The 27,986-nt window shown below is 47.1% G+C and overlaps 1 protein-coding gene across 1 annotated transcript; it reads right to left on the bottom strand.

Annotated features, from left to right (window-relative positions):
• efnb2a (ephrin-B2a) lies at positions 1-27,642 on the bottom strand. Its single transcript, XM_068572929.1, has 5 exons — positions 26,895-27,642; positions 16,357-16,640; positions 7,196-7,288; positions 5,861-5,971; positions 1-3,982 (listed from the first exon to the last, which is right to left on the bottom strand). Exons 1-5 carry the CDS (start codon positions 27,005-27,007, stop codon positions 3,576-3,578), a joined length of 1,008 nt encoding a protein of 335 aa, XP_068429030.1. The 5' UTR covers positions 27,008-27,642; the 3' UTR covers positions 1-3,575.
• Between the last annotated feature and the right edge of the window lie 344 nt (positions 27,643-27,986).

The raw sequence follows: 27,986 nt of genomic DNA, 5'->3' as shown, positions 1-27,986 counted from the left end.
AAACATTTTCAGTTTGTAACAGACTGGTGGAATGTGTGTCATTTATCCTCATGTTGAACTTGTTTTAAATTGTTGAATGGTAAAACCATTTTTTCACAACCTGGCCATCTCACACTGCAAAGAAAGGGAGAAAGGGGCTACAGCCACCCGGCAACCATGACGTGACTAAAGAAAACCAGGGGTAGACCAACAAATAATGCAAATATAATACTGTGTTACTAACAAACTGGACTGAAGGTAAATCATAAACGGAACAAAAAAGAAAGAAAAAGAAACTAATTCAATAAATATTTATGGTACACACTTATGGCACAAATATGCAGCAGTCGGTTTGGCAACTTTTCTCTCATTTTTTTAAAAACCAAATTACCATGGAAACAGTGCAAAAGGGGAGGGAGTGGGGAGGACACGGGCTTTCCATCGAGCGCTAGCTAAAATACATAGCAAAAAATTCAAATTTTATACAAAACATCTTACTTTAAGAGTTTATAAAAAAATGTTTTTATTGGGTTCTGGTCAATATTTACATAAGCTATTTACCAAAAAAGTAGTATGCTCTGTTTTACTGAAGTGTATTCAATTTTTCTGTACTTTTTTTCTCCATTTACTTTCCTAAAAAGGTGAATAAGGCTATTGTAACAACCCAGGATCCATATACAATACAAACATTAATGTATTTACAGTTTCTTACCTACAGAAGTACGGTGCAAAATTACTGAGTCAAGTGACCAAGGGCTGACCATACGAGCAAGGCATTTTACAGTAGCCTGAGGTGCTTCTCCTGGCCTTCAGGCTAAGACTCTCACAGCATCGCTACAACATTTCATAAAGGTCCAATCAAACCTGCTCAATGTTGGGAGAGCGTTAGTCGAGTGGCAGCGAAGAAAAGGACGTCAGATTCAAATAAACTAATAAGATTGTCATATTCTGCCGCAGACAGAGCAACTAAACAGCCATTTCTTTGTTGTATGTATGTGTGTGTGCAAGTCTTCTTTTCATCTTTTCTTAAATACCTGTTCAGGTGTGATATATATGCTTTTTAATGGTTTCATTTTTCACAGTTTACCTTTGAACTACGGCACATAGTTAAAACCGAAAAGGAAAATAATACTAGAAATAATGCAGGAAAGAAAAACTAACAGCAGGCTTGTGTGACGTACTTTGCTAGTTTTGTGTCATTTGTTTGTTGTTACATCTTTCAGTGGTTAAGAACACTTTCCATAGGTGTTTGTTTTTTCTCAGAATTGATTAAAAAAATAAATAAGAATTGCATATTTGCAGATTTTGTAGCCTCTTAGAGGCACAAACCTCAGATCATACAAGGCTTGGCTTTTCGGTGAAATTTTGATGTTCTTTATGAACAAATGATGATGATGGGCTGAAACATGCTCTAGGGACAGCTTAAGTCATGATTATGATCCTAAGCCAAAGATATTAATGGATGTGAAGTCACTGAAATATGGACTTGCTCAACACGTGCGCACACACACACACACACACGCACACTCACACACAAACACACACACACACACGTACACACATGCACAAGAGAACATGAAAGGTGTGTATGAGGAGAGTCGGGGCACTGGGTGTTCATGGGAATTATCCTTTGGGAGATGCTACACTGAGTGAGTGTGGGAGACACAGCTACTCTGCCCCTGTGTACACCAATGTGAGCTATTTTGGGACAGATAAGTCTACTCCCCCTCGGGGCCGGGCCCAGGCTGCCCTCCCCTGGTCCTCGTTCCCAGGCCCTGTGGACGAGAGCTTATGAAAATATGGGAGATATGAAATAATCAAAAACCTAGATTGCATAATGTGCACTTCTACCATAATATATTAACATTACTTCTTCCTCTCCAAACGGCCTGACAACACCTGTGCTCTATGTGTTTATCATAAATAAATTCTGCTTTTTATTTCATGTTTCATCTTTGTAATGTCCTTTTTATTTCAATGTACATCTATTATGTAAAAAAAAAAAAGAGAAGTAAATCAAATACTCACAATATGCAAATGCTAATGGAGATTAAGAAACAGTGACAATGCAAGAAGATGTCCCTGTGCTTTTTTTAAACAAGTATAGGAGAGCACCGGCCATGCTGATGCTGGGCCCTGAGGGTCCTGTTAATCATCACTGGCCCCCCGGGGGTAAACATTACAGTACCTAGAGCTGTCTCAGCCAGCTAGGCTAACCTCAACTAGATCTCAGGCCTCTTCTTCACCTGATGCGAAAAATGGCAGTAAGGCGAATTGGATTTCTTATTGCCCCTAACACTTCCCCATGTGAAGAGCCCAGGTGGAGAGCCCTTACTACTAAATCTGACGAGATGCATCTGCTCTCCCATCTCTAGCTATCGCTGTGTCTCTCTCTCTCTCTGACTGCTGCGAAGAGTGGCGGCACCAGTAAGGGGTTAATAGTGCTGCTCTAAGTAAATGAAAGTCCTCCACTCTTCCCAGGAGCCACCTGGGCAGACCTGACACGCGCCCTATTCCCGGGCGAGAGTGCACAAATTCAAAGAAAATCCTGCTCTCGCCACTCCTAGCCACTGTTGCGTAACTTGAGTTTGATCGTCACATACAACTTATCTTGTCACTAAAGGAAAAGAAAACCTATATCCGCATTTTAACTACACCAGGATATGAAAACCAGTTACGAGCAGAAACAAGGTCAACAGTACAAAAAAAAACTATTTTACCTCCTTCAGACCTTCAACTATCATCTGAAAGAAGTGATTTGCTCAAAACATATCTGGGAGGAATGGTGTAATCCACACTTAAACCCAAACAGTTCACATGGACTGGTGTGACAGTGTGTCTGTGCGTGTGGGTGAATGTGTGTCTATGTGATGGTGAGCATGGGTGGCAGGGTGAATGGTGATCTCTGTGAGTCAGTCAGGAAAGTCCCAGGAGGAGAGGTGTGAGAATCTCTCTCCGTCCTCCTCGTCCGGCTGGTGAATCCACAGAGTCTCTCTGGCTAGTGAGCATCAAGGGAGGGCAGCCATTTTGTGAGTTCATGGTCAGCCCATGTTCTCCTTTACTTCTCCTCTTCCCTCATTTTGTTTGTCTCTTTCCCTCTCTTTTTCCAAGCAGTTGTCTCTCTTATGGTGAAGCTACAAATTCCTTCCCCTCGTCTCATGCCAGCAAACCTTCACGTTCATACATCCCTCCATCCGTCCCATCCGAGACAAAGAAAAACAAGCACGCTGTGCATCCGTCGAACTCTCTGATCCCACAACACTTAGTTCCCTCAAAAAGAAAACGGGGAGCAGCATCGGGGAAAGAAGAGATCGTCCTGTCTATTTCCAAAGGGCAGCCGAGAGCAGCAGCGGTAGCCTTCTCTCCGGCCCTCCACCCATCCCGTCCACACCGACTGGGACCAAACCAGAGGGACAAGGTATCAGCAAAGCTTTGATAAAGAAAAAAGTAGTGACAAAACATCAGGGACGAGGAGGAGTCGACAAAGAGAGAAAGAGCGAGAGTGATTGCGGGCGTGCCATTGGCGTCAGCCAAAACTAAAAACCCGCTCCGCCCGGGATTGTTCCAGTTGGTCTCTTGCTTTTAAAAGTTCCAGCTCAGACCTTGTAATAGATGTTGGCCGGGCTCTGAGGCGGCATCTCCTGAACAATGTAGACCGGGTGGCCGTAGTCGCCGCTGACTTTCTCGTAGTGCGGGCAGAAGACGCTGTCAGCAGTCCTGAGCGGGATGATGATGTCGCTGGGCTCCGAGCCGTTATTGTTCCCGCCTCCTCCGCTCCGCTTGGGCGTGGCCAGCGTGCTCAGAGACAGTGTGGCCGCGTGCTGCGGCGAGTGCTTGCGGTGCCGCCGCCGGTACTTGAGCAGCAGCAGGACCAGCATGATGATAATGATGATGAAAATGACGCTGCCTGAGGCGATACCAACGAAGATGGCCACCTCGGAGCCGATGATGCTGGAGGACTTCCCATTGTTGTCGTTGTCATTGCTTTCTCTGGGTGCTACATCTGGGAGACAGAGGGAGGCAAACATGAGTAAAATGACTAAATTAGAGTTGTGTTCGGTCAAGTCAAGCTATACTTATATTGTTATAAACATGTCACTTACAGTCGGGGTCGGGGTGTGTTTAAAACAAACTGGTTTGTATCACATGTCATCCGACCCCGTCTGAAGGCATTACAGGGAGATGTGAGGAGCGCTAATCATCCAAACGGTGATAACAACATACACACCAGGGTCCACGGAGGTTGTGCTCACAAAGTAAATGTGTCAAGAGAAAGAACCTCTGGCCAATTGTTGCATGAGCATGATTTAGGGCTTTGAAAAGTAAGAAAAATGTGATTCTGGCACAATTCTGATACCAATAGGGTGTAGTGGAACGAGTTGTCAGATGCTCTCTGCGGATTCCAAAAACACTTCAGTTCAGACTCTTACTGATGCCTTTAAAGGAAAGAAAAGGATGCAGTGTTTTCGTCTTTTCCTGCCTTTCCCTTTCATTCTTCACAATCTTTTCATCATGTCACAGTGAAGGTGTCTGGAGCAGGCCAGCAGCACAGCCGCCGAGAGTGAAGCCTGCCTTTAGAGGGCTTTTGTATAAAGGTCACATTCGATTGGTGGCTATTCAAATTCAGCCGGTGAAGACTGCAACCTTGAAACTTGCGCAAGCGCAGCCTAATAGGAGATACAATGGCTTGGGTAGATACAGGCAAATGGCACTTAAATCAATTGCATTTTGAAAGCCATAAAAAGTAACTTTGATTTCTAACTAACAGCCCCAGAGGGAAGCAAACAGGAAAGATGGATTTGATGTCATTGTGAGGCACCAATTATGAAACTGCTGCATGGGCCTTCTGGTTAACATCCAACACCTTAAGGGTGGGTGTGTTCTGTTCTCCCCGGACAGGAGCGTGTTTCCTGTGTCTCCCTGTCTGCTGCTGTTCTCCTGAGGACCTACAACTGTCTCTGCTGTGGTAGGGGGAGTGGATACAGGATGGCAGGCAGCCCAAAGCAAGGAAACCTTCCGTTGTTTTACAAGAGGATTATGCTGCCTCAGACGCTCTGCCCATAGCACTCTGGCGCCCATATGCTCCTGATAGCTGCCGGGATGGACGGCTGAGGCATAAAAAAAGCAGGCGACATGAAGATGGAGAGAGGAAGATGCTGACGCCTGCAGATAAAAGGTGCCAGCAAGGATTTAACAGGCGGAGTGGCCGATCTGCATGCTCAACATTAACGCACATTTGGGAGTGAAAACATAAAGAATCAGGTGAGGCCGCGCCCTCAATGAGACAGGACATGAGCGGGAAGGAAGGGAGGACTGATAATATAGGCCAGCTTGTTTTTGTTCTTGGGCCCTTTCTTTTTCTTTTTTTTTCTGAGCACAGCTCACTGCGGAAATTGCCGGCCTGATGTTCTTGGGAGATTTTTAACTGCAATATAATAGCAGAGATAAGAGAGGTCTGCACGTAGCCACAGTTATGATTCTGTGGAGAAACAAGTGTCCGTCTGTACTAAGAGCAGGTCGTTAAGAAGATGGCAGACAGCGATCAGATCATTTTCCTGAAAATGTCACTTAAGCGGCGGGTCGAGGCTGGAATGTGGCCAGCATGGAGATACCTTATAAGTCCTTGAGAGGCCGGAGATGGCTATCAGTTTTATGGGCAACATTCAATTACTGGCTGATGAATAGCTGATGTTTCTTTCCTTCACTTTCACACGCACACCGCAGTGACTCTTGCAAATGCACACACACACACACACACGCCTTACCGTTATCTGCTCTCAACTGGCCGAACAATCTATCGCCCAAATGCCAAACTGTTTTGATAAATCGTCCATGCAATTACCAATTTCCTGGGATTTAAGCTGCAAGAAGATGATCTCACCTGGTTTCTTCAGCACATCGTTGGGGTTGTAGGTCTCCTTGCCATCTGAGCTCTTGGGTGAGTAGGGTACTCTGGTGGGGTTGTCTTTGGGTGAAATAGGATTAGAGGAATCTGAAAATAGGAGAAGAAGATGCATGGAAATGAAAGAGTGATTCTTGCACCCTGCAGGGTTCGTCTATGTTGTTGATGCTCATGGAAAGACACTGATTCAGATTGCTCCTTGTATCAATCAGGTAGGTGTCTTTGTGCCTGTTGTTTTGTCTCAGCAACAAACCTAAATCACAAAGATTCAAAAATGCTCGAACCTCAAAATGCTTCAGTGCAGCAGCCAAATTATCTTCAACTCGATTGACATCCGGCAAAGTGTTTTTGCACAAACGACTCTTCGTGACCCAGAAATGACTGTAATCAAACATAAAGAGCAGCTAATGGCGGTTTTCTAGTTCTGCAATGGGTTCATTTGGGTCCAAATGCTGCTAAAATGTCTCTCTATTGGTGTTGTGGTCGTAATGCTGAGCACAGTCACAGTAAATGGTAGGGTAGTTCTCTGAGCATCTGCTGTCACAATCACTAGTACGAGTGACTCTATGCTCCGTCAAGCTCAACCGTACCAAACCCACACTAAATAGTTCATTTAATTTAATAAAAGTCACAGATTTGTGAGCACCTCTTAACACTGGAGCGTATTTTCACTACTACTAAGCGGCACCTGTTCTCTCCTTTTACTTCCTCCGAGTGCAGCGGCTTTCATTAATTCCCTGACCTTCAGCGGTTCTCAGTAGCGCTGGAGCTGGTGTTGATGAGCGGGCCGACCACAGGAAATGGCTTCTCTGGGCTGCACACGGGCAACTGATTTATGAATAATTATCGCTGTAATTAAGAATAGGGTCCGGTCTGTCTGGTGTGACTGCGTGGGGCCACTGTGTATTTGCGCTTCATATGTAGTGTTTAGAATGCCCTCTCAGGGACAGTGTGTGTGCGTGAGTGACACACACACAGAAGAATGATGTGTTTGTGTCCCTCTGAACTAAATTTGCATGTGTATAAATCCTTCGTGTTGAAAGGGTGTATAACAGCAGATGCTTCCAATGCACGTGTGCATGCAAGCATGCGCAATAGTGCGTGAGTGTGTTTCCACTAGATTACATCTGCTGCCCCCTCGCAGCCCCAGGTGTCATGGAGACGATGGAGCAGTATGCCGCACAGCCTCTTATGACCTTATTAGGACATTTTCTGACTCTCGCACAATTGTTCACAATGTACCAGCGCTGCATTGTGGCTGCCTGCTCACGCCCGCAGGCAATCACCACCATAGTTCAATAATATAATACTCACTTTGTCCCACTTTCATGATTATCTTCATGGACTTGGTCTTGCACACGCCGCCCTCCTGGTTGTCGATGCCCTCCATGGTGGCGTTAGATGTAGCTACAGCGGGTAGAGAGAGAGGGACAAGGTTAGAATTAGCTGTCGCTGTGAGCACTTGGTACAACAAAGATGTGTTGGGGAAATTGTGTTGCCGTGTATGCTTTAAGCTTATCTCGGACAGCCAGTTCCCAAAGACAACAGAGACACTGAGAGCCTTCCTCTGAGTCATATCCCCTTTAATAAAATCACAATTCACCTGTTCATCACCTCAAACGCTCCGCTCTAGCGGGATATTTCACATCCCCAAAGTCAATTAACTTGAGTAATTGTGACTGTAATACTTCTAACCATGCTGATGGGCCTCATGAAGGAGGCAGTTAAGGGAGGTGAGGAGAGAGGAGAGACTGAGAGAGAGATACAACTGCTACGACCGCGGCCATTTTAGCAAGCCGCGGGAAATTGTGCGTAAGCACTAACGACACTCCAGAGAGGGGTACCTAGTTATTAAAGAACACAATTTAAGGATTTTTATAAAGCTCAAAAGCTCAGATCTAAAAAATCAAACTCGCTGCCAGGCTTAAGAAGAGGGAGAGGCCTGCTGACAACATGAAGAAAGATATTCAGGGATGTAAATAGGAGGAACTGTTTTAAAAAGCAGGGCACTTTTCCAGGAGAGGCAGAGAAATTAAGAGAACAGAGGGAGGTGATTAATACCTCAATGGCCCTGAGATGAAAAGAGCTAAAGGATCTTAAAAAAAAAAACATTTATACACCGGAGAACACAGAAGTGCACCGCTAAACACTGTGTTTAAGGGACAACAGCAGATGTTGGAAAAGGAATCTGGAGGGGCGGAGCAAGGCGTCCCACTTGTGACAGGAGGAACAAAACGGGCCTTGTAAGCTGATGCTGAAGATGGAAATATGGAAGTGAAATCTCTGCTTGTGTCACACTTGTGCAGATGTGGGCCACACACACAGACAACACAAAAAAAGCTGCCCATCCAAAGCTCAATCAGCTGGAACGCTCAAGCCCATTAGCTGCTACTCCGCCTCTCTGCTCGTGGGCTTCTATCTGCACTGCCCCTTGAGGCGGCTGGGCAGTACTGCAGTTGGTGAGGCTCATGAGAGGGAGAGGGAACAGGCAAGAAGGGAAGGAGGGAGGGAGGTTAGGGTAGTAGAGCTTGTGGTCTATCAGGTCAGTAACACAGAGGCTAACGAGCTGCCAGGGCTTAGCAGCTTGGCTTCCTGCCAGCGTGCAGTGGCCCGCATTCACTACGACCGCCCCCACCACCCTGACCCTCATCCCCTCCCCTCTGCTTCCTCTCCTCTTCTTTCTCCTCCCTCGAACAACACCCCATCATCCCCAGCTTCCTTCTCTCCGGGGCAGCCACCTTGCAGCCTCTAGCCTCGTCCCTAAACCCCATTACCCCAGGAACACACTCGGCTCAACATGTTCTCATTCCCGCTGCACTCCAAGCCTTTCGCCCAACTGCCGGGGAAGAGAAAGGCAGGTGCTGAGCTCTCCATTGAAACATCTTTAAAAAATTAAGCTTTGCATAGTTTGCAGCTTTCTTTCTCCTCCTCCCAGTTGTCTTTTTTCTTTTCCTTTTCCACCCTCCCAGAATCCCCGTGCTTCAATGAGGCGGTGATAGGAGCGGACACAAAGAGCATGTTAACAAGAACTCCCTCCCTCCCTCACTCCCTCCCCCCCTCACTCCCAGCCTCTATCTCGCCTTCTCTCTCCCCCTGTCTCCTTCTCCAGCTGACCTATAGCTTTTCCAGTGGAGACCGAAAAGCACATTACAGACAAAGCTCCTTAAAGGCTTGTGCTCCTGTGCCTGTGTGTGTGTGTGTGTGTGTGTGTGTGTGTGTGTGTGTGTGTGTGTGTGTGTGTGTGCCTGTGTGTGTGTGTGAGGGGGTGTGTGTGGGGGTGCACGCGCGTGTGCGTGCATGTGTTCATTTCATAAACCTGTTAGCACAACACACATTGATTTAAACAATCCTGCTGGATGTCATTAACCATCTTAACAGTGTTTACTTTGTGGTGATTTCACGATGGCGTTGTGTTTGTGCAGTGTTGCTTGAGTGCGGGACGTGGCATGTCGAGGTGCATGCATGGTCAGATGCACTATGGCCAGAGAGGTCAGAGTTCACGGGGTCTGAAGGCCGGTGGACTGCACAGAAGGCGCGTTGAGGTCTGCCACATATATCGATGCTATTTCTTTGTTCTGTCCTCCCTTCTTCTTTCCCTTTGCCCCATTTACACATCAACATCCATTTAGACTAAAGCTAAACACACAAAAAAACAAAATCTCCTTGTCGAGCCTCCGAAAACAGAGCTTTTTTTTAACTTGCCCTCAACGTTTCCTTGACACTTAAAACAAATCCTTCAATCTGGAGTCATTTGAAAAATTCTTCTTCCACTTTAAATGCAGAGTAAAACACTCACTATGCCAAGGCTGCAGTGCCGGCAAGCCTGACTTGGATTTAAACAGAATGTGATTGTTGAATGGGCTGAATGACTGGGCCCTCTCAGCCTCGGCAGGCGAGGCCCGGCTGGGCGTGCTGTCAAACTAGCTGGCTAGAGTTAACCAGCTAATCCGTAATGCTGGGCCTGAGGGACCATGGGGGGGTTCATACGACACCCTCACAAATGGATTTACTCACCAACTAGCTGGCATTACAGCATCCAGATAAGACCCACAGACATGGGAGGGGGAGTACAAGAAGGAAAAAGGAAAAGAAATAGTGAGAGATTAAGCCACTAGTTGGGCTTGCGTGTGACCTTCTGCAGGGAGCCGAGAAACAATGAGAGAGAAGAGAAGGACAAAGGAAAGGCTGCATTGGATTTTCCTTCTCTGTTCACTCCATCTTGACTGTGAATTAAAGAGTCTTTTTTTCTTGCTCTTTTCGCACTGGCGATGTGGTTAAGATGGTGTTCTTGGGCTGAGGCAGACTGGTCCCGCCCGCCCCCTCTCCACACACACACACACACACACTGACAGCCACATACACACACACACACACACACACACACACACACACACACACACTCACACACACAAACACACACATGGAAAATACAGGCTCTGCAACAGGGGAAAAAGGTCATCAGGAAAAATCACTCACCAGCTGTGACAAGGTAAGCTAGCGCTTGAGACCAAAGTGACAGCTTGAGTGGCATACACACACACACACACACACACACACACACACACACACACACACAGACACACATATAGTTTCAAATCAACGGTAGAACGGTGTGAAGAAGTGTCCTCACTTTGAGCGCGCACGTGTGTGTGTGTGTGTGTGTGTGTGTGTGTGTGTGTGTATGTGTGTGTTAGAGCCATGTGTAAAATTACTGGCAGCATACAACACACACTCCGACCACAATCCCACCCCCACGTCGTTAACACAGCACAAGTCACCCCGCCCGGACACATCCTCACTGTTCTCAGCTTCATTTACCTTCCTTAACTTCATTTTCCCCTTTTTATCAAATCAATAGAGTGGAAGATCCTCTCGTGTTCAACGAGACGTCCACGGAGCTGCAATCCAGACCAGACTGAAAGAGATTTCATTTGTCCCAATGTAACTATCAAATAGCAATAAATAACTCCAACAGATAACTGTGCTAGCTCGTTTCAGGATGGCATATGGTGTTTAAGCTAACGTCAGATTTAAAGAGTGATGTTAGTGGTTATTAGCGTTTGAATCATTTTGCTTAGCTGCAGCCATATGTTCCAGTTGTATTTGATATCGAGTGGGACAAATAGTATGTACATATATGTGTTCAAATAGGGAACTTTTTGTAGTCCAGTTCAAGAGCCTTGTAAAGCTTGAAAAACAATTTTGAAAGCAGCCTCCCACCCTTGTCATATTCTGAGGGTATAATTAATATACAATGCCCTGCTGCAGGATGGACAATACCCGACCACGCATACTGAAACAGAGTACAGGGATGGCAACAGGAGCCCGAAGATAGGGACAGAGAGAGGGAGAGAGAGGGACAGAGAGAGAGAGAGAGAGAGAGAGAGAGAGAGGGCATTGCCCACAGCAAGAGAACAAGAGAATGGAGGGATGGACAGAGTGAGGATGTGTCCCAGAAAGAGAAGAAGAGAGACAAAGGCAGCTATGATATAAACGTAGAGCATACATTGCCATCCGTTGGGTTGCCGTGAAGCGTGAAGCCCTCATCACAGAGCTGGGGTTACGGGCTGGTTAATACCCATCATCACCGCGTGCCCTAATCACCCGTGACAGGGGGCGCCTCTGCGTTTAGGGACCCTGGTGACCCTCAGAAACAAGGCCAGGGCAAAGCTGGCTCACCCCAAATCTACTCAACGTCGTGGAATAATCACCACTCAACGCACAAACATTTAAAATCCATTAGTCAGATCCACTTACATTTAAGTTAACATGCAATTATTAAGCAGTGATAAGTGGTTCAACTGCAATTTTGGGTGAAAAAGAGCAAAGTTTGACTGAGCATTGTTGGAAATAATCCAGGTTTTTAGCCACACAGACACAAAGTAGCACTGACTGTTGCTGAATAAACCGGGCTGCCATTATGATAATGTGATAATAATAATGTCAACGCCAATCTGATGCTAAGAACCTGCATGTATTGGGCTGAATAAAGAACTGATCGTTTAAATCAGACAAAAAGCTGAAAGTGCATTTCGAATTCACATCAAATTGAATGCGAAGAGCGTTCCCCTTCAGCGCTCACGTTAGACCCAGACCACAAGCCGAGCTGCAGGGAGGTGACGGGACATTTCTGTTGTGATGAGGCCAAGGCTCATTAAAGTCTGGATGAAATCTTCCTGCGCACGTCTGCTCTGACTGTAAATTCAGCCTTGTCCTTCTTCTGCCCTCTTTAGCTCATCATCCCTCTCGTTCAACCCCTTTCTCTCTATTTCTCTCTCTCTCTCTCTCTCTCTCTCTCTCTCTCTCTCTCTCTCTCTCTCTCTCTCTCTCTCTCTCTCTTTTACTCTCGTTAGCTCTCGTTGGTTTTCTTAATTCTTTCGGCCCCCTTTCCGTCCTTATTCATTTCCCTCTCTCTCTCTATCTCTCTCTCTCTCTCTCTCTCTCTCTCTCTCTCTCTCTCTCTCTCTCTCTCTCTCTCTCCTCCTTCCCTCTTTCTCTCTTTAGCTCATGTAATCATCCAGCTCACTACATTCTCGGCTGCAGGCCACTCTGCCGAGAACGATCACATCAAACTCTTCGGCTCTCAGCATTGTATGCTGCCAACTTACCGAATAAAAAGAAGGCACACAGAAGTGTGTACGCGCATAGATATGCGCTCGCACAAAATACACAAACTTGCAGTGCTCAGAGACAGAAATCTGCAGATACACAGTGGCCCGTTTTACGCACGCGAGCAAACACACAGCTTGCAAATCCGACAGTCACGCGCGCACACGAGCGGACCGTGTAATGCGTGCATCCTTTTTTTCTCATTGGCCGCCTGTCTCCGCTGCAGGATGGTACAGGATGAGGCAGTCCATGTGAGGCCTGATGATGAAGTTCGGGAGGGGGGCTCGAGCATACCCATCTAATATAGGTCTAGCCTCACTCACACAATACTCAACACAAGGCCGCACTAATCCAATCGGTGGAGACTCCGTAGCATTGATGTGGGGGCCTTGGCAATTGTGAGAAGAAATGGAGGCTTAAACGCTGGTTAATTAATTACGTATCGAGTGCTCACTCCAAAAGACTAATGAAATCCTCACGGCGAACTTTCTGAGGCGGTGTCACACTATGATGAATCTTGGACATGCTGGGGGCCAGACACACAAACACACACAGACACACAGGCATACATAAGATGGAGAGGCTTTCACATAGGGCTATGCAGGGAAGAATATATGTTTTAATTCCCAGAGTTCATTCACCCAACACACAGACACACGCAGTTACACCCAGCGGCAACGACACAATGGCTCACTCCAGAACCGCAAGCTAAAAACAACCATGAGTCTGGTTCCACCTACGCCCACCTCTGCACATTTCCCTCATTCTGTCTCTTTTGTGTGAGTGTGTGTTTGTTTGTGCTTTACTCCTGGTGTTTACACATGCAAAGCTGGAGCTTTTCCAAGCGTCCGATTCAACAAAATAGAAAGAGTACACAACATAGTGCTGCGATGCAGCGGCAGTGGGCTGTTAAAGCTGCAGGAGTGGGGCCAGAGCAAGCCAAGAAGAGGCAATTAACAGCAAAGTGTGACACACTCCAATGGAGAAGCAGCTCCCTCTCGCCCCTCTTTAGGCTGTGCATTAGCATTTTGGGTAGCTGTGGAGGGAGGTGGAGGACGGAGGGGATGTTGGTGGGAAGGGAATTTGCAAGAACTGCAATTTTTCCAACTCGTCTTTTTAATGTTCGGAATTGAACTTTCTCACTGCTCTTTCTGTTCAATCATGTCGACTCGGCAGGTTGAGGAAGAGGAAGGGTTTTAACGTGAGGCCCTGAGAGATGAAATAGTCTTGTCTGCTCGGGCCCTGATAGAGAACCACAGAGAGAAACTAGTATAGATGTCTATAGATAGAGAGAAGAGGACTGTTGTCAGGGCGTCTGTACTGTCAGGTACTGCTTTGTGTGCGTGTGTGTAAGTGTGTGTGTGTGTGTGTGTGTGTGTGTGTGTGTGTGTTTGCCCCCACATGCATGCATCTGGCTCTTTCCAAACCACATGTACACCTCCATGTGCCTCCATGTGATGGTTTATGTTTTCTAATTCATGTTCTGCATCAACCTGAACTCATCCCCGTCTTCTGAGGCTGATCCACCACAGTGTGATCACGTTCAAGCAGAGAGCACCACTAGAACCAGGAGAACCAGGGTAAGTAAACCCCAGCATCAGCTCGTCAATAATTAACTGCACCGTTTGGGTGGAGGAAGACGAGGGGAGGGCGATCGCGTCTGCGCCTCTTCAGTCTAGAAGCCTTTGTAGTCTTTGAGCACACACACACACACACATAAACACACACACACACACCACATCTGATGGCTCCTGTGGGTTCGGATGCTCATGCACGGCCTCACAGGTGTATTTATGTGTGGAACCGCCCACCAGTCAGGTATCTGTGAGCACTAGTAAAGCCATTAACCTGCTATATTTGCTCCAACAACTTGTGTCACCTGCAAGACCACAAAAGCAGCTGTTAGACTGTAACGCAGCGAGACCTGCCCCGACGTGTAAATATCCTGCAGCTATGACACATTAGTGACACAGCAGCCACTGGTGGCTGTTTGGTTTTAACTAACTTCTGTAGAACTGATTGAGCATAAAGTCTGGGCCAACCGGTTTCTCTGAAACAGCTGCTTGACAGATCTCTCTGCGGGACTGCTGGGTACCGTGGAGCTCAGGAGAACATTTAAATTCACAGGAGTCGGCTGCTGCAGGCAGTTTGACGTGGGATTTTTACTGTTCAGTACAATTAGTTGTTACCTTGCACGTTTGCTTTGGAAAATTCAACTTCCTCTCCCACAATAGATCTGGACGAGAAGCGTGACGCGCTCGTCTTTCCTTCTTTCTTTCTTCCCCTCCCTTCTACTCAGTCAGAAATATGGCCTTCCCCTATTGTGACAGCTCACAGATGGCAGTGGCACAGCCTCACAGATGGTCCTATCTGCGGCACACCCCCCATCAGCGCCACACAGATGGTTCAGTCCACCTCCCATGTTTCAAACCAGGGGGCCGGCGCTAAACCCCATCACAACTTCCTCCCGGGACGGCGTTAGTTCATCACAGGCAATCAGTAAAGCGGGGTGGCCACATCTGCACAATGAGACTGAAGGGAGACTCTGGAGAGTCAAAGTTTACATCCTAAAATAAGCAAATACCTCAAGGAGACAATTTCAATACAACACGGATTCCCTTAAATGGAGTAAAATTCAAAAGGGCTTTGAATGTGTAGTTTAAATGCCCAAGAATAGTACACGTACTAACTTGTAAGAACTTGCAGATATTGAATACCGTTATGTGGACTTAAAACAATTACAGTTCTAACAATGACGTCGAAATCTTGTTTTATTTTATGGGCTGTTGCTCACTTTGTGAGTGTAACGAACAAACAGCGTGAAGCTTTCGCTGACATGTTCACATTCAACATCGCAGTAAGGATGTTAATAGCTTAATTACCTGTTTAACTGCTGTCAGTTAAAAGTTAAAAGAAAAAGAAGGAGAAAAAAATGATCAAAACTCAGAGGAGTGGCTAAAGGTTTCGTTGTTGTTCACGTCAATGACGAAGTTGTACTTTATTCATCATCTGGCCGACTGGCTCATCACAGGTCTTCAGGAGTTGTAGCATTTCTTCACCAGTAGATGATCTACACACACTGCTCAGTCACAGCTGTAATGTTACTGCTGACTTTACACTCTTCATCACACACACACCACACACACACACTCTCTTTCTCAACCGGACACTCGCTGATGTTACGTTGGTCTTGCGATGCGCTGGCAGAAACCCTGACAGAGAATACCAGGCAGGTTGAGAGCCTCACCGCTAAAGTCGTCGATGCGGTGCAGACTGAAAGGACTGCATGTGTACGTACACGACACTGAGCGGAACATTACGGGCTGCAAACTGTCTCGGACAAGTGAAGTTGGGAGCGCCTGTTTGGGACGGTTATTACCTGTTTGTGCTGCACGGCTTTTTAAGCTCAAGTGACAAGAGGGTAAAATCATGTGTGAGCTCGTATCAGACGCAACATCTGTATCGAGGCATCTGGATAGCCTTAGCCATTCAATCTACCGATGAAGTGTCGGCAATTGTCTTTTCAACCTCCATCTCAGTTGATTTCCTACACATTCTCAGCATGTCCATCAACAACAAATTCAGGAAGGTGTATGAAATTGCAAGCAAGAATGACTTGAAATTGACTGATGGTACAACATTGTGAGTCTTGTAAGGACATTAACCTCAAACTGGGAAAAATAATTTGCAATTTAACACCTCTGTGTGACCAGTGATTGACTCGATGATGAAATACACGGCCACACAACAATGCACGACATGCCCTCAGCAGCTGGATCTAACCCTGCTGAACTGATAAGAGGCTGTTCCCCCTCAAACAATAAATGGCCTAATGTCTGATCCCTCGGGGTGGCACGTGTACTTACAGATGATGTAGTAGTCTCTCCCCCTGAAGAACTCCAGGCCCCATAGATTGGGGCTGAACTCCTGAAACTTGAGGGTGAACTTGACGTCCTGGTCGGGCTTGACGCAGTTGAGGAGCGGCGTGTCGGCCTTGGTGATGGTGCAGCTCTCCAGCTGCTCCCGAGGCACCATGTACACTTTGTAATACTCCACGGCATCGCCCATCCCGCTGTCCACGCGGGGGCACACAATGTCCAACTTATCCCCGATCTGGGGGTACAATACCACGCCTTGGCCTGGCACAAATCTGAAAGGAGGAACAGGAGAAGGAGGACATTAGTTAGCTGCAAAAAGAACGGATGATAAGTCATTCATTATGCATTGCGGATTGGAGTGGTTGCCATTGAGCCTCTCCATATCTTTCAAAAAGAGACAAGTCGGCTTAATTATTGATGTGGTAATTACTGATTGAGTCCATTAATTTTATATGATGAAGGATAATCGAATGCGTGATGTGCGTACATGTGTGTGCTTGTGGAGCAAAGTGACCCCAAAAGTGAAGACAGAATCGCAGCTTTTCCTCAGCATTGTGGCAGCGAGAGAAGAATAATGAAGCGCATAAATGAGGAGACGACGACGTGCTTCCCCGGTGCCGGGGAAATGGCAGAACAGCGTTGGCATACAAAACAGAAAATTAAAAAACAATAAAAGCCCAGTTTGTTGAGGCATATCACAACTGAGCTGCAGCAGAAAGCTGCACGCAGACAGACAGAGAGCCTGGAGGGTTTGTCTGGGAGTGCAGCTGAATTTCCCTAAACTCTTCCCAAAAGTAAAATAATGTTGCCATTTAGTCTCTGAGTACTGAGAGCCCCTGCAGCATTCCTGTGATTGCACACGTTCTCTCTGACACACACACACACACACACACACACACAACTTGAGTTAGAGGTGAAACCTTGTATTTATCTACTAAACCAATTTGCCCCACGCTTGGATACAATTTGAAATGTTCACCATGGACCCCCTGGAGGCCTTTAATGGCATACTGTGAATACTGGCACAAGTAAATAGACACAAATACTGACTACTGGAAATAATGGGAATATCCAGCGGGATCGCTTAGGTTGTCGCGGGTAGATCATGATGTACTAGTGGTCCCGTGCATGTTTCTGGAAGGTGAGCAGAGAAGGTGGAGGCTCTTTCTGGGATCCAGTGCTGGAATTCTGGCGTCATTTTTTTAAGCCTAAATATTGATATCAGCTCATCTCCCTTATTTGTGTGGATTTTCCTCTTTTGTTTCTGAATATCTTTGGGTTACGACGACGTCGCCTTGGACGTATTAGGATTTGTGACATTTTAAAAAGCAAACAATGTATGAATGATTTCAAGGATTAAATGAGAATGAAAGTAATCAATAGCTGCTGCCATATTGTGAATGCACATTAGATTGATTATTTAGGAATTCATTCAGTTGAAGAAAATTCAAATTAAGTATCCTTTATAATCATAACATTAACAGGAAAGCAGCATTTGAGAAGCCTGAACCAGCACATGTTTGACCCTTCTGCTTGTTACTGTATGTAACAGGACTTCAGATAATCGCCTAATCAGCACTCGTTGGTGCTGTTCTTTTGTCTTTCCCTCACCAATCTTGATCTGCATGTAAGTCAAACGCATATATACTGTAAATACATCATGTCTGTGGGCAGGCCCGCCATCTCCATACGAACTATGACTTCTTTTCCTGGAAACAAGCACAGGAGAGCCTCAGATCGGCTCATTACGAAAGCAATGAGAAGCCAAAGCGGCTCACTCCTCCGCTCTGCAGTGAGGAGCACTGAGTACACGGCTTCTACTCTGTCTTTCCCCGACTACAAAGACAGCCACCGCAGGGCGGCAGGGGAGCCAACGCTCAGGGGACGGGTGGCAAGGCACGGGCCATCCATAATTAACAAAGAGCACTAAATGAAATAGCAGCGGGTGTTCAAAGCATATAGTTGTCTGCATACACAGACTGCTGCTCTCACAGAAACAGCTTCTCCTTCCTCTGTCTTTCTTGTCTCTCAGACGTACGGACACGGACACATGCATTATTTCTCCTTCCTCCTCTGACAGCCTGCATCATCTTCTTCGCTTCCGGCATGAGCTTGGGCACACAGAGACACACATGCACACGCTCACGTGCACGCGCTGACACGTGCACACGCAGCGGCTAACTAGGCCGAGCAAAATATTTTTTTCTTCTGCCCCCTGGGGACACACTCAGCAGTGGTACAGTGTGCCCAGTGATGGAGTCAGAGAGAGAGAGAGAGAGAGAGAGAGAGAGAGAGAGAGAGAGAGAGAGAAGGGAAGGGTATGTATGTCTGTGCATCGAAGTGCCATCTGGCATCATCTTATCATCTGTGAGTGTGTCTAGAGGAGGGGGAGCACAGAGTGAGCAAGCGAGAGAGAGAGAGAGAGAGAGAGAGAGGTAAGGTTCTTATAAGTGACGGGGGGTCTTCTCTTCTCCACACACTGTGGAGCTGTAGGGGTATGCATGGACCTTGTGTGCATGATTGCAAGCATTCATTCATGCATGCAAGCCAGCATGGGTGTTTATACACAGGGGTGAAAGCATGCATGTGCTTATTTTATCTTTTGGTATATGTGCGTGCGTGTGTGTGTGTGTTTGTGTGTGTGTGTGTGTGTGTGTGTGCGTGCGTGTGTTTGTGTGTGGCCTTTATTTAACGAAAGGGATTAATCTAGTTGTGCTTCAGTCAGGGGTGTAAATATAGACCGCCCTGGGGCCTATGAGGTAGAGGTGGAGGGGGGGCATAGAGAGAGCAGGCCCTCTAACACTCTGTGTGTTCCCATAACCATGCTGCCATGACATGCAGTATGCCGAAAAATACTAGTACGTCACAATACATTGTGTGTCAAATGACAAAAATACACCAGGATGTCCTATTGTATCCGGTCACATTTTGCAGTTTGCAAGCCAGCATGCTTTCCTACCTTCTGACCCACAGTCCTCTACACAGCAGTTATATGAGCAAGATTAAGGAAAATTGTGCTACATACTACTGATGACGCAGGATATGTAACCTCTAAATCGGTTTATTTTACAGGATGCTTGGCCAGTCTTCATGCTTTAAACAAGCTCTTAAAGCACGATGCAACAAAAAAGATGTATAAAGGTCGTTCCACTGCTGCAATATCACTAAAGAATACAACTTGTTGAGCTTTGAATCTGGTTTTGTGTATGGCCAATATTATATAAGATACACATACTTTATCTCCCTTTGCCCAGAAACAATCTATTCCAACAGCTCACTGTGAAATGAGACAGCAACAAGGGAAGACTAAAAATAAATAACATCGCTGGTCAAAATGAGATGAAACGTTTTTTCCAGTTACAGCGAAACTACAGTGAGATGGCACACAAACATACTTGTTTCAGTCGGTTCAAAATGAATGTTAAAAAGAGTAATCTTGTCTGAGTAAGCCTCTCTGCCATGCCCTGGGCCCACACCTACTGTACACATGCATACATGGTGATCAGGTGAATCATTTCACCAACGCCTTCCTGACAATCCTGTCAACCATGTGGCCGAGCTCCTGCCCTGCTAGCATGAATGCTATCTCCACGGGAAGGAGATCAAACATGACTAAACCTACAGAAAACTAACCAACAGGGAGATCTAGATGACACACACACACACACACACACACACACACACACACACACACACACTAGCTAAGCAAATGTCCCATCTCTTTCTGCCCCTGTTCCTCTCACATACAAACACACCGTGTGTTTGTCCTGCCTGAATATGAGATATGCTATCACAATCACTGTATCCTGTTCTTTCACTGCCTTTACAATTCAAAATTGAGATCTGCCTTAGCCAGGGGCAAAAAAAAAGAAACTAGACACAACACACACCACCCTCTCTATTACACTCTTGTATTTTAGCCAACTGATTTACAGCAAAGTGCAGTATAATGAAAGCATTCGATAAACGCTGACAAAGAAGAGTAAAACAGTTTGGATGTGGGTTTAAAGATAAGCTGCCAAGAGGCTGATTGAGGGCAAACATGAGCCGTTCTGGATCGGCCCCTCGGAGAAAACACAGAGGGAGGGGCAGAGAGAGGAGAGGAAGACGGGGACAGTGTCACGTTGGACACTCCTTCATCAGCTCTACGCCGCCATCCTGCGCTCCGGAGCCCCCCGAATGCTTTTCGCGATGGCTGGTGTGTGTGTGTGTGTGTGTGTGTGTGTGTGTGTGTGTGTGTGTGTGTGTGTGTGTGTGTGTGTGCCTCAGATACCAGACACCTGGACCAATGGCAGCTGTTAGAAACAAACACCAGGTACACAAGGTCACGCAGACAGGCTGAGGAGCCTGATGCAGCTACTGAATAGGTAGCGAGGCTGAATACAGGACGGGCAGGGGGGAAACAAAAGCCAGCCCCATCATCTCATGATTGTAAATGCATTTGATCCTCACCGTGTTTTAAGGCACACACCCCCTTAAAGAAAGAGCCTTTCTTTAGTGACTTTCTCCACCATACGTATTATCTCTGTGATAGAGCTGCGAGCTACTTTAGAGCGGTCTGTCAGTCCAGCAGTGCCTTCAGCTCTTTGTCCAAATTCATCATAATCAAGAGTCGTCGTTTTGCTCGAGAGAACACTAAAAGAGAAATATCTGCTTTGTTTCCTCGACTTGGTTAACGTTGCTAACTGAAGTTCCTCTACATGATGAAGTGTACAAAGTATTGAGTGAGTGAAGAAGACAAAAGAAACCCCAGCCGACTCCTTTGGACTTCAAATAATAAATCAAAACAATGTAAATATGTGGACAGATTATTATAATATTTAGTTGCACTGTAGAAGAGGCAAAGCAGATAGTTGATTAAAACATTAGTTGACCGAGTCATTTTTTTAAAATTATCAATTGCATATAAAGCAAAAATAACAAACGTTGGTTGTGGATTTGCTGCTTTTGTATTATAGACAAGACCTTCATGCCTGAGAGCCATTTGACTGTGCTTTTAAGTTTTAAGTAGTCAATTACGTGAAAATTGAGCAAGAGATTAAAAAACAATAAGGATGAACAGCTGAGTAAAATAGCTGTCTCTTCAATTACATTTTGTGTCTACAATATTTATTATACCCTGGAATTATAATTGCTGTGTACATTTTGTCCAATTTGTTCACACTCCTTCCAATTTTGAAGATTTTTCATCAAAATTGCTGGGGCACGATGTATTATTTGAATAATAAATGAATACAATTCTATGCATTTAAATCTATGCTTATGTTTAGTTTCATAAAGTTAAGAAAGCAATGTTCAGCCCAGTTTGTCCTCGCAGTGCTGGCTCCTCCAGCAGGCTGAGGGAAGGGAACAGCGGAGACGCACAGCGGCACTCTTCTTCTCCCTTCTCTCACCGGGAGGATCTGACTCGCTGCCCTACTCCACCTCCTACACACAGACGCTCTGCTCCGACAAAGCCAGCCGGAGAGAAGCTGTCGGCTCATTTCTCTCATCTCTAACCGAACCGCCAGCCGTTTGGTGGGAAGGTGAGCGCGGACACAGGTGCCCCAACTCTCTCCTCACAATCTCCACGTCTCTGTCAGAGCTGGAAATAAAGGCTTTCATTAAAACTGTGACGTTTTCATAATGAAACGGCAAAAAAAACAGACGTCTGACTGTTTTCTTCCACCAAAAAAAAAAACCTGGAGGGTTGTGAAGCAATGACTTGTGTTTTGTGACGGCTGAACATGGAGACAACACACACACACACACACACCCATGCAACTATCTTTAGAAAAAGGAGATACAAGCATATTGCTACTATAGAAATACGCAGTTCTAGATTTTAGGTTGAGAGTCATTCTCAAGTGTCGGTTTGTTCCTCATGTGTGACAAACGCTGCAGAGGCTCCGGTGATTCCAGGAGACTTGAAAGTAAATTTGCCGTGTGACATCTGTTTTCTCATTTCTCTTCTAACCACCTTTCCGTTTGGTGTCTTTTTTAGTGTGTGTCTGTGTGGGGGGGAAGGACGGGTGTGAGGGGCAAAAAGGAAAAAGAGGAGGCGGAGGACTGCAGATCTCCTTCCTGAGGTTGTGACCGCTGCATCTGCCGCCAGTAAAAGAAATAAGAAACAACAACAAAACATCTCTCCTCTGTGAACTTGTCTTTCCCTCTGTGTCTGTTTTCCCTGCCTCCTCCTGTCACTGCACATCTCCATAAAATAACCCCCTTCATGCCTCTTCCTCCTCCTCCGCTCTCTTTCAGGCTCTCTGTTTTACTGGACTGCTGGATGTTTGGGTGTCACAAAGCGGAACAGCGGCACACCGGTGTTCCGCTTTGTGACACCCAAATCCAGCAGTCCAGTAAAACAGAGCGCGCCGGGGACCCCCGGTCCCGATCTGCCCTCCGTTCTCTTCCTGTGGTCCCTAGGTTATGAGAGCCCCAAGTGGAAGGAGGGAGGGTGAATATTTACTGCAGATCAAGAGCAACTGTTTGACTCTGAATCTGCAGCTGCGGTGCCGGGACTCATTAAGGCGGCAGACAAAAGAGGCCAAGCCGGGGCCTAGTGAGGGTTAATCCAGCCGCGACTCTTCACGGCGCCCCAGCTTTGGCCCTCTGTCGGCCGAGGGGACGGGGGTCTTTACACCCCCGTCCCCTCTCTTTGGTTCTGTCTGCGCTCCGAGCCCTCGGCCCTACCTTTCATCCAGTAATCCAGGCCTATGAGTTCTGAGCAGGCCGAGACATAATTACCCTCCACGCCCCAAGGGGCCCCGGCGCTATCTTCGCTCCCTCTCTATTTCACTGCTTTCACTTCCTGCTCTGTTATTACAAAATCTTAATCATCAACTTTTCTCTTGGCAATAATCATTAAAAGGCAGCGTCAACCTTTTTAACCCCGGCAGTGTGAACTGTGTGTCGAACACGGCAGGCTTTCACTTTCTCCTCTTTCTATTTTCTCGGCATCCACGCCGATCGATGTAGCTAAATTAAAGCAAGTGATCTCCTCTCGCTCGCTCCAGAGAGAAAGAGCAGAATTAGAGGCTCTGCGGGGGTTATGGAAGGAGGGCGAGTCGGAGGAAGAGAGAGGGTTTTCGCCGCGACATTCAGCACAAGGCCTCGTCAGTCATTCATGATGGAACCCCTCCTACATTCACAAAAGAGGACCCACAGAGGTGCCCCCGTCACTGCCCGGTCACAAGGGGCCTTTGGGCTTCTATGTAATCTCTTAATGAACTGCAGTGGAGGAGAGGGAGCGCTCCTTTTACATAAACCATGTAAAGCAGGCCTCTCTTTTGTTTCTCCCTCCCAACTACAAAATGGATTACCACAAGAAGGAGGTGTGTGTGTGTGTGTGATGTGATGGTGAGATGAGGGGAGGAGGGGACGGGGTCATTCTCTTGTTGTGTGTTTTTTTTCCCCGTAGGTCCACGCATATGGGCAGTAAAGTAGAGCGCAAACAACAATGAAGTTTAATCGACACAACCGTGGGCCCTGTGGAAGTTTTTTCTTCTGGTACACACACACACACACACACACACACACACTCAGCATAGAGAGAGGGAGAGAGAGCCGAGCTGTTTCTTTATCTTCTCCCCCGGCCTACACACACAAAGACGGGCCCACCGCTTCACATTTCTAACATTCATCCTTCCTTGAATAGTCAAAGAGGACGAACACAAACTGAAAGAGAGACGCATATTGCTGACCTGCTGAATATAAAGATATTCACACGTTGAGGTTGTTCTGCCACCGAGGAGGAATACGTGACGCAGGCACAAGGGCAGAGGGATAATAAACTGACGGAAAAGTTTTTTATCAGACGTTGGCTGTCTGGAAAAAGAGAGGCGTGGGTTCCAGCCTGATCTCAAACTGTGACTTTCGTGAGCAATCTTGACAGTCAGTCTGTATGTGAGGTGTGTTCCTGTTGCAGAACTTCAACTACGAGGCAAAGCTCCTGGCTCGGCTCTAAAACCAGAGACACCTCAGGGGGGCATTAACCAGAAAAAGACGTGACCGGTCACACAATGATATCACTCTCTGGCCTTTTACCTCTGAACTCTTTGCAGACAGAACGCAAAGAATGCGCACATGCACGCACTAATTCAGCGGAATGCCCGCTGCTGTGGCCCGAGGCCACGCTGTCTGAGGGGACAAGTCTTTTCTTTATTTGGTTCTGTCCTCTTTTTAGAAAATCAAAAGTGAAACAGCGTTCCAAATTGGGGAACGTTCCATGTTGAAAGCACACACACACACACACACACACACACACACACACACACACACACACACACACACACACAGTCACAGTTATGTCCTTGCAGTGGCTTCTCACTAATATCTCTCAACATATGAGATGCACATGTCCCCTACTTAACTCAAGTTGTGCTGTGTTCCGTCTCCATCTCTCTAATAGAGCACGTGGTCATGAGGGCCCTCCACGCGCACGGCGGCCCGTAGCGGGTCATTACATCGCGGCTCAGCACGGTGCGGCTCGGGCTGGAATAAAGAGTGCAAAGTGCAACCGAAGCGATATGAAGCGTTGTTCTTTCTGACCCTCGGTCTCCGCATGAGGTAAAAGTACAAATGAGTGCGTCATCAGGTTCCACAGCCGTCGGGACGCAGATGGTTGCGGCAGTCAAGAGGCTGGAGCAGGGCGGCTGCATGAGAACAGCAGAGCTCTGTCCCGCCGGCAGGAACACACACACACACACACACACACACACACACACACACACACACACACACACACACACACACACACACACACACACACCATGCCTGCTCACGGACAACGAGCTCAGCGGACAATAATAACCGAGAGCGCAGCGCACCCCACAAGTTACCCCACAAGTTACCCCACAAGTTACCCCACGAGTTACCAGCAGCTCTGTGCTTGCAACACAGCACACCTGTTAGACCGCCGGCTGCATTGTGTGTGTTTCTACGGTGCAGCCGGATGGGAGAGGGCCTGATGGCGGCCGCGCAGCCAGAAGATGCATTACGGAGCGAGCTGGAGTTTAGCCGTGACGAAACGGCCACAAAGAGGGCGCCCCCCGCCGGGCGGGGACCGGGGCAGAGGAGAAAGACACCTTTTTTATTTGAAGACAAATAACCGCCTTTCTTGGTCTGTATGGGTGTATTTGGAAATGTCACGACAGGATTTTGAAATCGGTGAATGAGATTCACAAACCGGCAGTAGGATGCTAATCATAATATTATAATTATTAATATTACTATTATTATTATTGTGAGGGCACGAACGTGCGCCTCATCTCCTAATAATCACCTCCGGTGGTCATAGCTATAATGCATTATTTAAATGTATAATAAATAAATTAAAAACAACGTGCACAGTGTGAGTGCGTCGTGCAGTCAGACCCGCGCGCAGCTCGGCTCTCATTCAGAGTGAGGAGCAAATGGCGGGTTGAACGCGTACGGCGGTCTATTAAAAGTTTTTGTCTCATCACCCATATTTACAGCACAATCCGCCCTCAAATTTGGCTCGTTGCTCGATTAATTATTTCATAATTCCCTCACAGCGTATTGGAACCCCGCAGCAGCGCGTCAGAGGCCCGGCGCGTCCCGCGGCTCCGCGGAGCCTCGTCGTGTCTATAAATGCTGTATTCATTGTAGCAATAACGTCCAATATTACATTACATGGAAGCACAAATTACGATGGAATGAACGGGTTTACTAATGAACTCAATGCAGTTTCAAAAGTCTGCCCTTTGTTAATTGATCGGGACTTGTTACAGTCATATGTGAATTATAATACGCATATATGAGTTATTATTCCAGCGAGGAACCCAAGCCGTAAAGTTACCTTATAATTGATTTGACTTCAAACCACCTAAATGAGCCACATTCCTTCAAATGAAGCCGACAGAGTGAGGCGGGTGTGCGCGCTTTGGAGCGGCATGACGCGCGGCCTCGCTGCGCGTAAACATCCCCAACTGCGACGCGAGGCAGCGGCAGTAAACCAGAGAGCAGGACAGCGACGAGGCACTAAACACGGCCTCTTGCACCGGGCCGCTGCTGTCGAGGACCGTGCCGTGCCGTGCCGTACAGACACAACATGCTGCTGGTCAACCCCGAAACCTCAGTGTACAGACCAACTCAGTAGCAGGTTGGGACTTAATATATATGTACAGGGTTTACGGATCATTACGGTTCTCTGTGAAACTCGGCAAGCAGATAATCCACTGTGAACTATTGGATTCATATTTTGACACAATATGACTTTGGTGACGCGCTTCAACAGACCGCCGCAGTGTAGTGTCGTGGAAGAGGACGTGAGGAGAACCGTAGAATATGAATTATCATTTCAAATCCCGCTGCTGCTCTGCGTGCTCTTTGTTCCACTCAATCTATGTTTTAATTGAAAAGTTGCTTCTAATCAAATAAATACTTCACGTTAACTCGTGCTATTTCACGCGCATAGCCGAAGCCACGGCGGCCAGCAGCCGACGTTACATTGCGGGATCTTTCCACGGAGTCCGGCGTGAAGCCGCCACACGCTCTGCTCGGGCGGCTCGTGTTCCACTTACTTGGTATTTGTTGTGTTCCAGTAGATGGACTCCAGGATGAGCGCCCGGCACAAGTCCACTTTGAAGGCAATAAACAAAACTCCGAAATAATATCTCCACATCGAGTCCCCCATGTTAGCCTGCGCGCCTCCGAGTGCACAATCCTCCTCAATAGAACCAAATATGTCCACACAAAAAAAAAAAATCAGAGGACAAGCGCTCCAGAAAAGGCTGACCGCGGCAATTTCTTATATCCGGAGCCAGTGGGGATGCGCACGGACCTCAAACCCCGATCAGACGTGCTGGAGCATCTCCAGAAGAGATACCTGCTCCACGAAGCTACGCGCACGGCAGCAGTTCACTCAGCGGGCAGTGGCGTGGGGTGCTCCCGCTCAGAGCGCCTGTACATCCCTCAGAGAGAAACAAGTGGCGGGGTCCGCTCAAAAATAAATCCCCCTGCGTTATAGTCCAGCAATGCACGAGATCCAGAGCAGCAGCAGGAGGACAGAGATGGTGGAATGGAGAGCTGCTCCCTTCAGACAGGTCTGCTGCTGCCGGCGCAGAGCAACAAACTGTGGCTGACAGCGGGACAATGAGACGCACGACACAATGAGGTCGGATGGTCAAAATGAAGATGATCAAATATGGGAATGAACGAAATCAAAGGAGCTGGAATGGAAGTTCTCATACTAGAGGTCCCCCAACAAGTGCTGCGGCTGAAGCTGCAGATCCGACCCGAAACGCCGCAGACCGCGTAGGGATGCTGCTCGCGCTGCTCCGAGACCTGGATGCAAAGTAACTGCAAGGGACCGCGACTGGGAATTTGGTCGAGCTGGTTTTGCCGAGGCCCCGCCCATCGCCGCCGCTGATTGGTCCCGGGAAAGTCAGTAGGAGATCTTCTGTCAGTCAACGGGGGCAACTGGTTCAGTACGATGATACTGGTTCAGTACGGGACTATGGTGAGCAAACTGGTTCCGTACGGGACTACGGTGAACAAACTGGGGACAATCACAGCTGAGTCCTGCTTGTGTCGGTGAATCAGACCTGCACCTGAGTGATGTCATTGTTGTCTAATTAGGACAGAATACAAGTTCCTGCATGATAGATCAATAA

Source organism: Clinocottus analis, unplaced genomic scaffold, assembly GCF_023055335.1.
Source record: "Clinocottus analis isolate CAN_PGR_092001 unplaced genomic scaffold, fCliAna1.0.p SCAF_12, whole genome shotgun sequence".
Classification (NCBI taxonomy): Eukaryota; Metazoa; Chordata; class Actinopteri; order Perciformes; family Cottidae; genus Clinocottus; species Clinocottus analis.
Note: the sequence above shows the minus strand (reverse complement) of the source record. Positions and strands in the feature narration are given on the sequence as shown.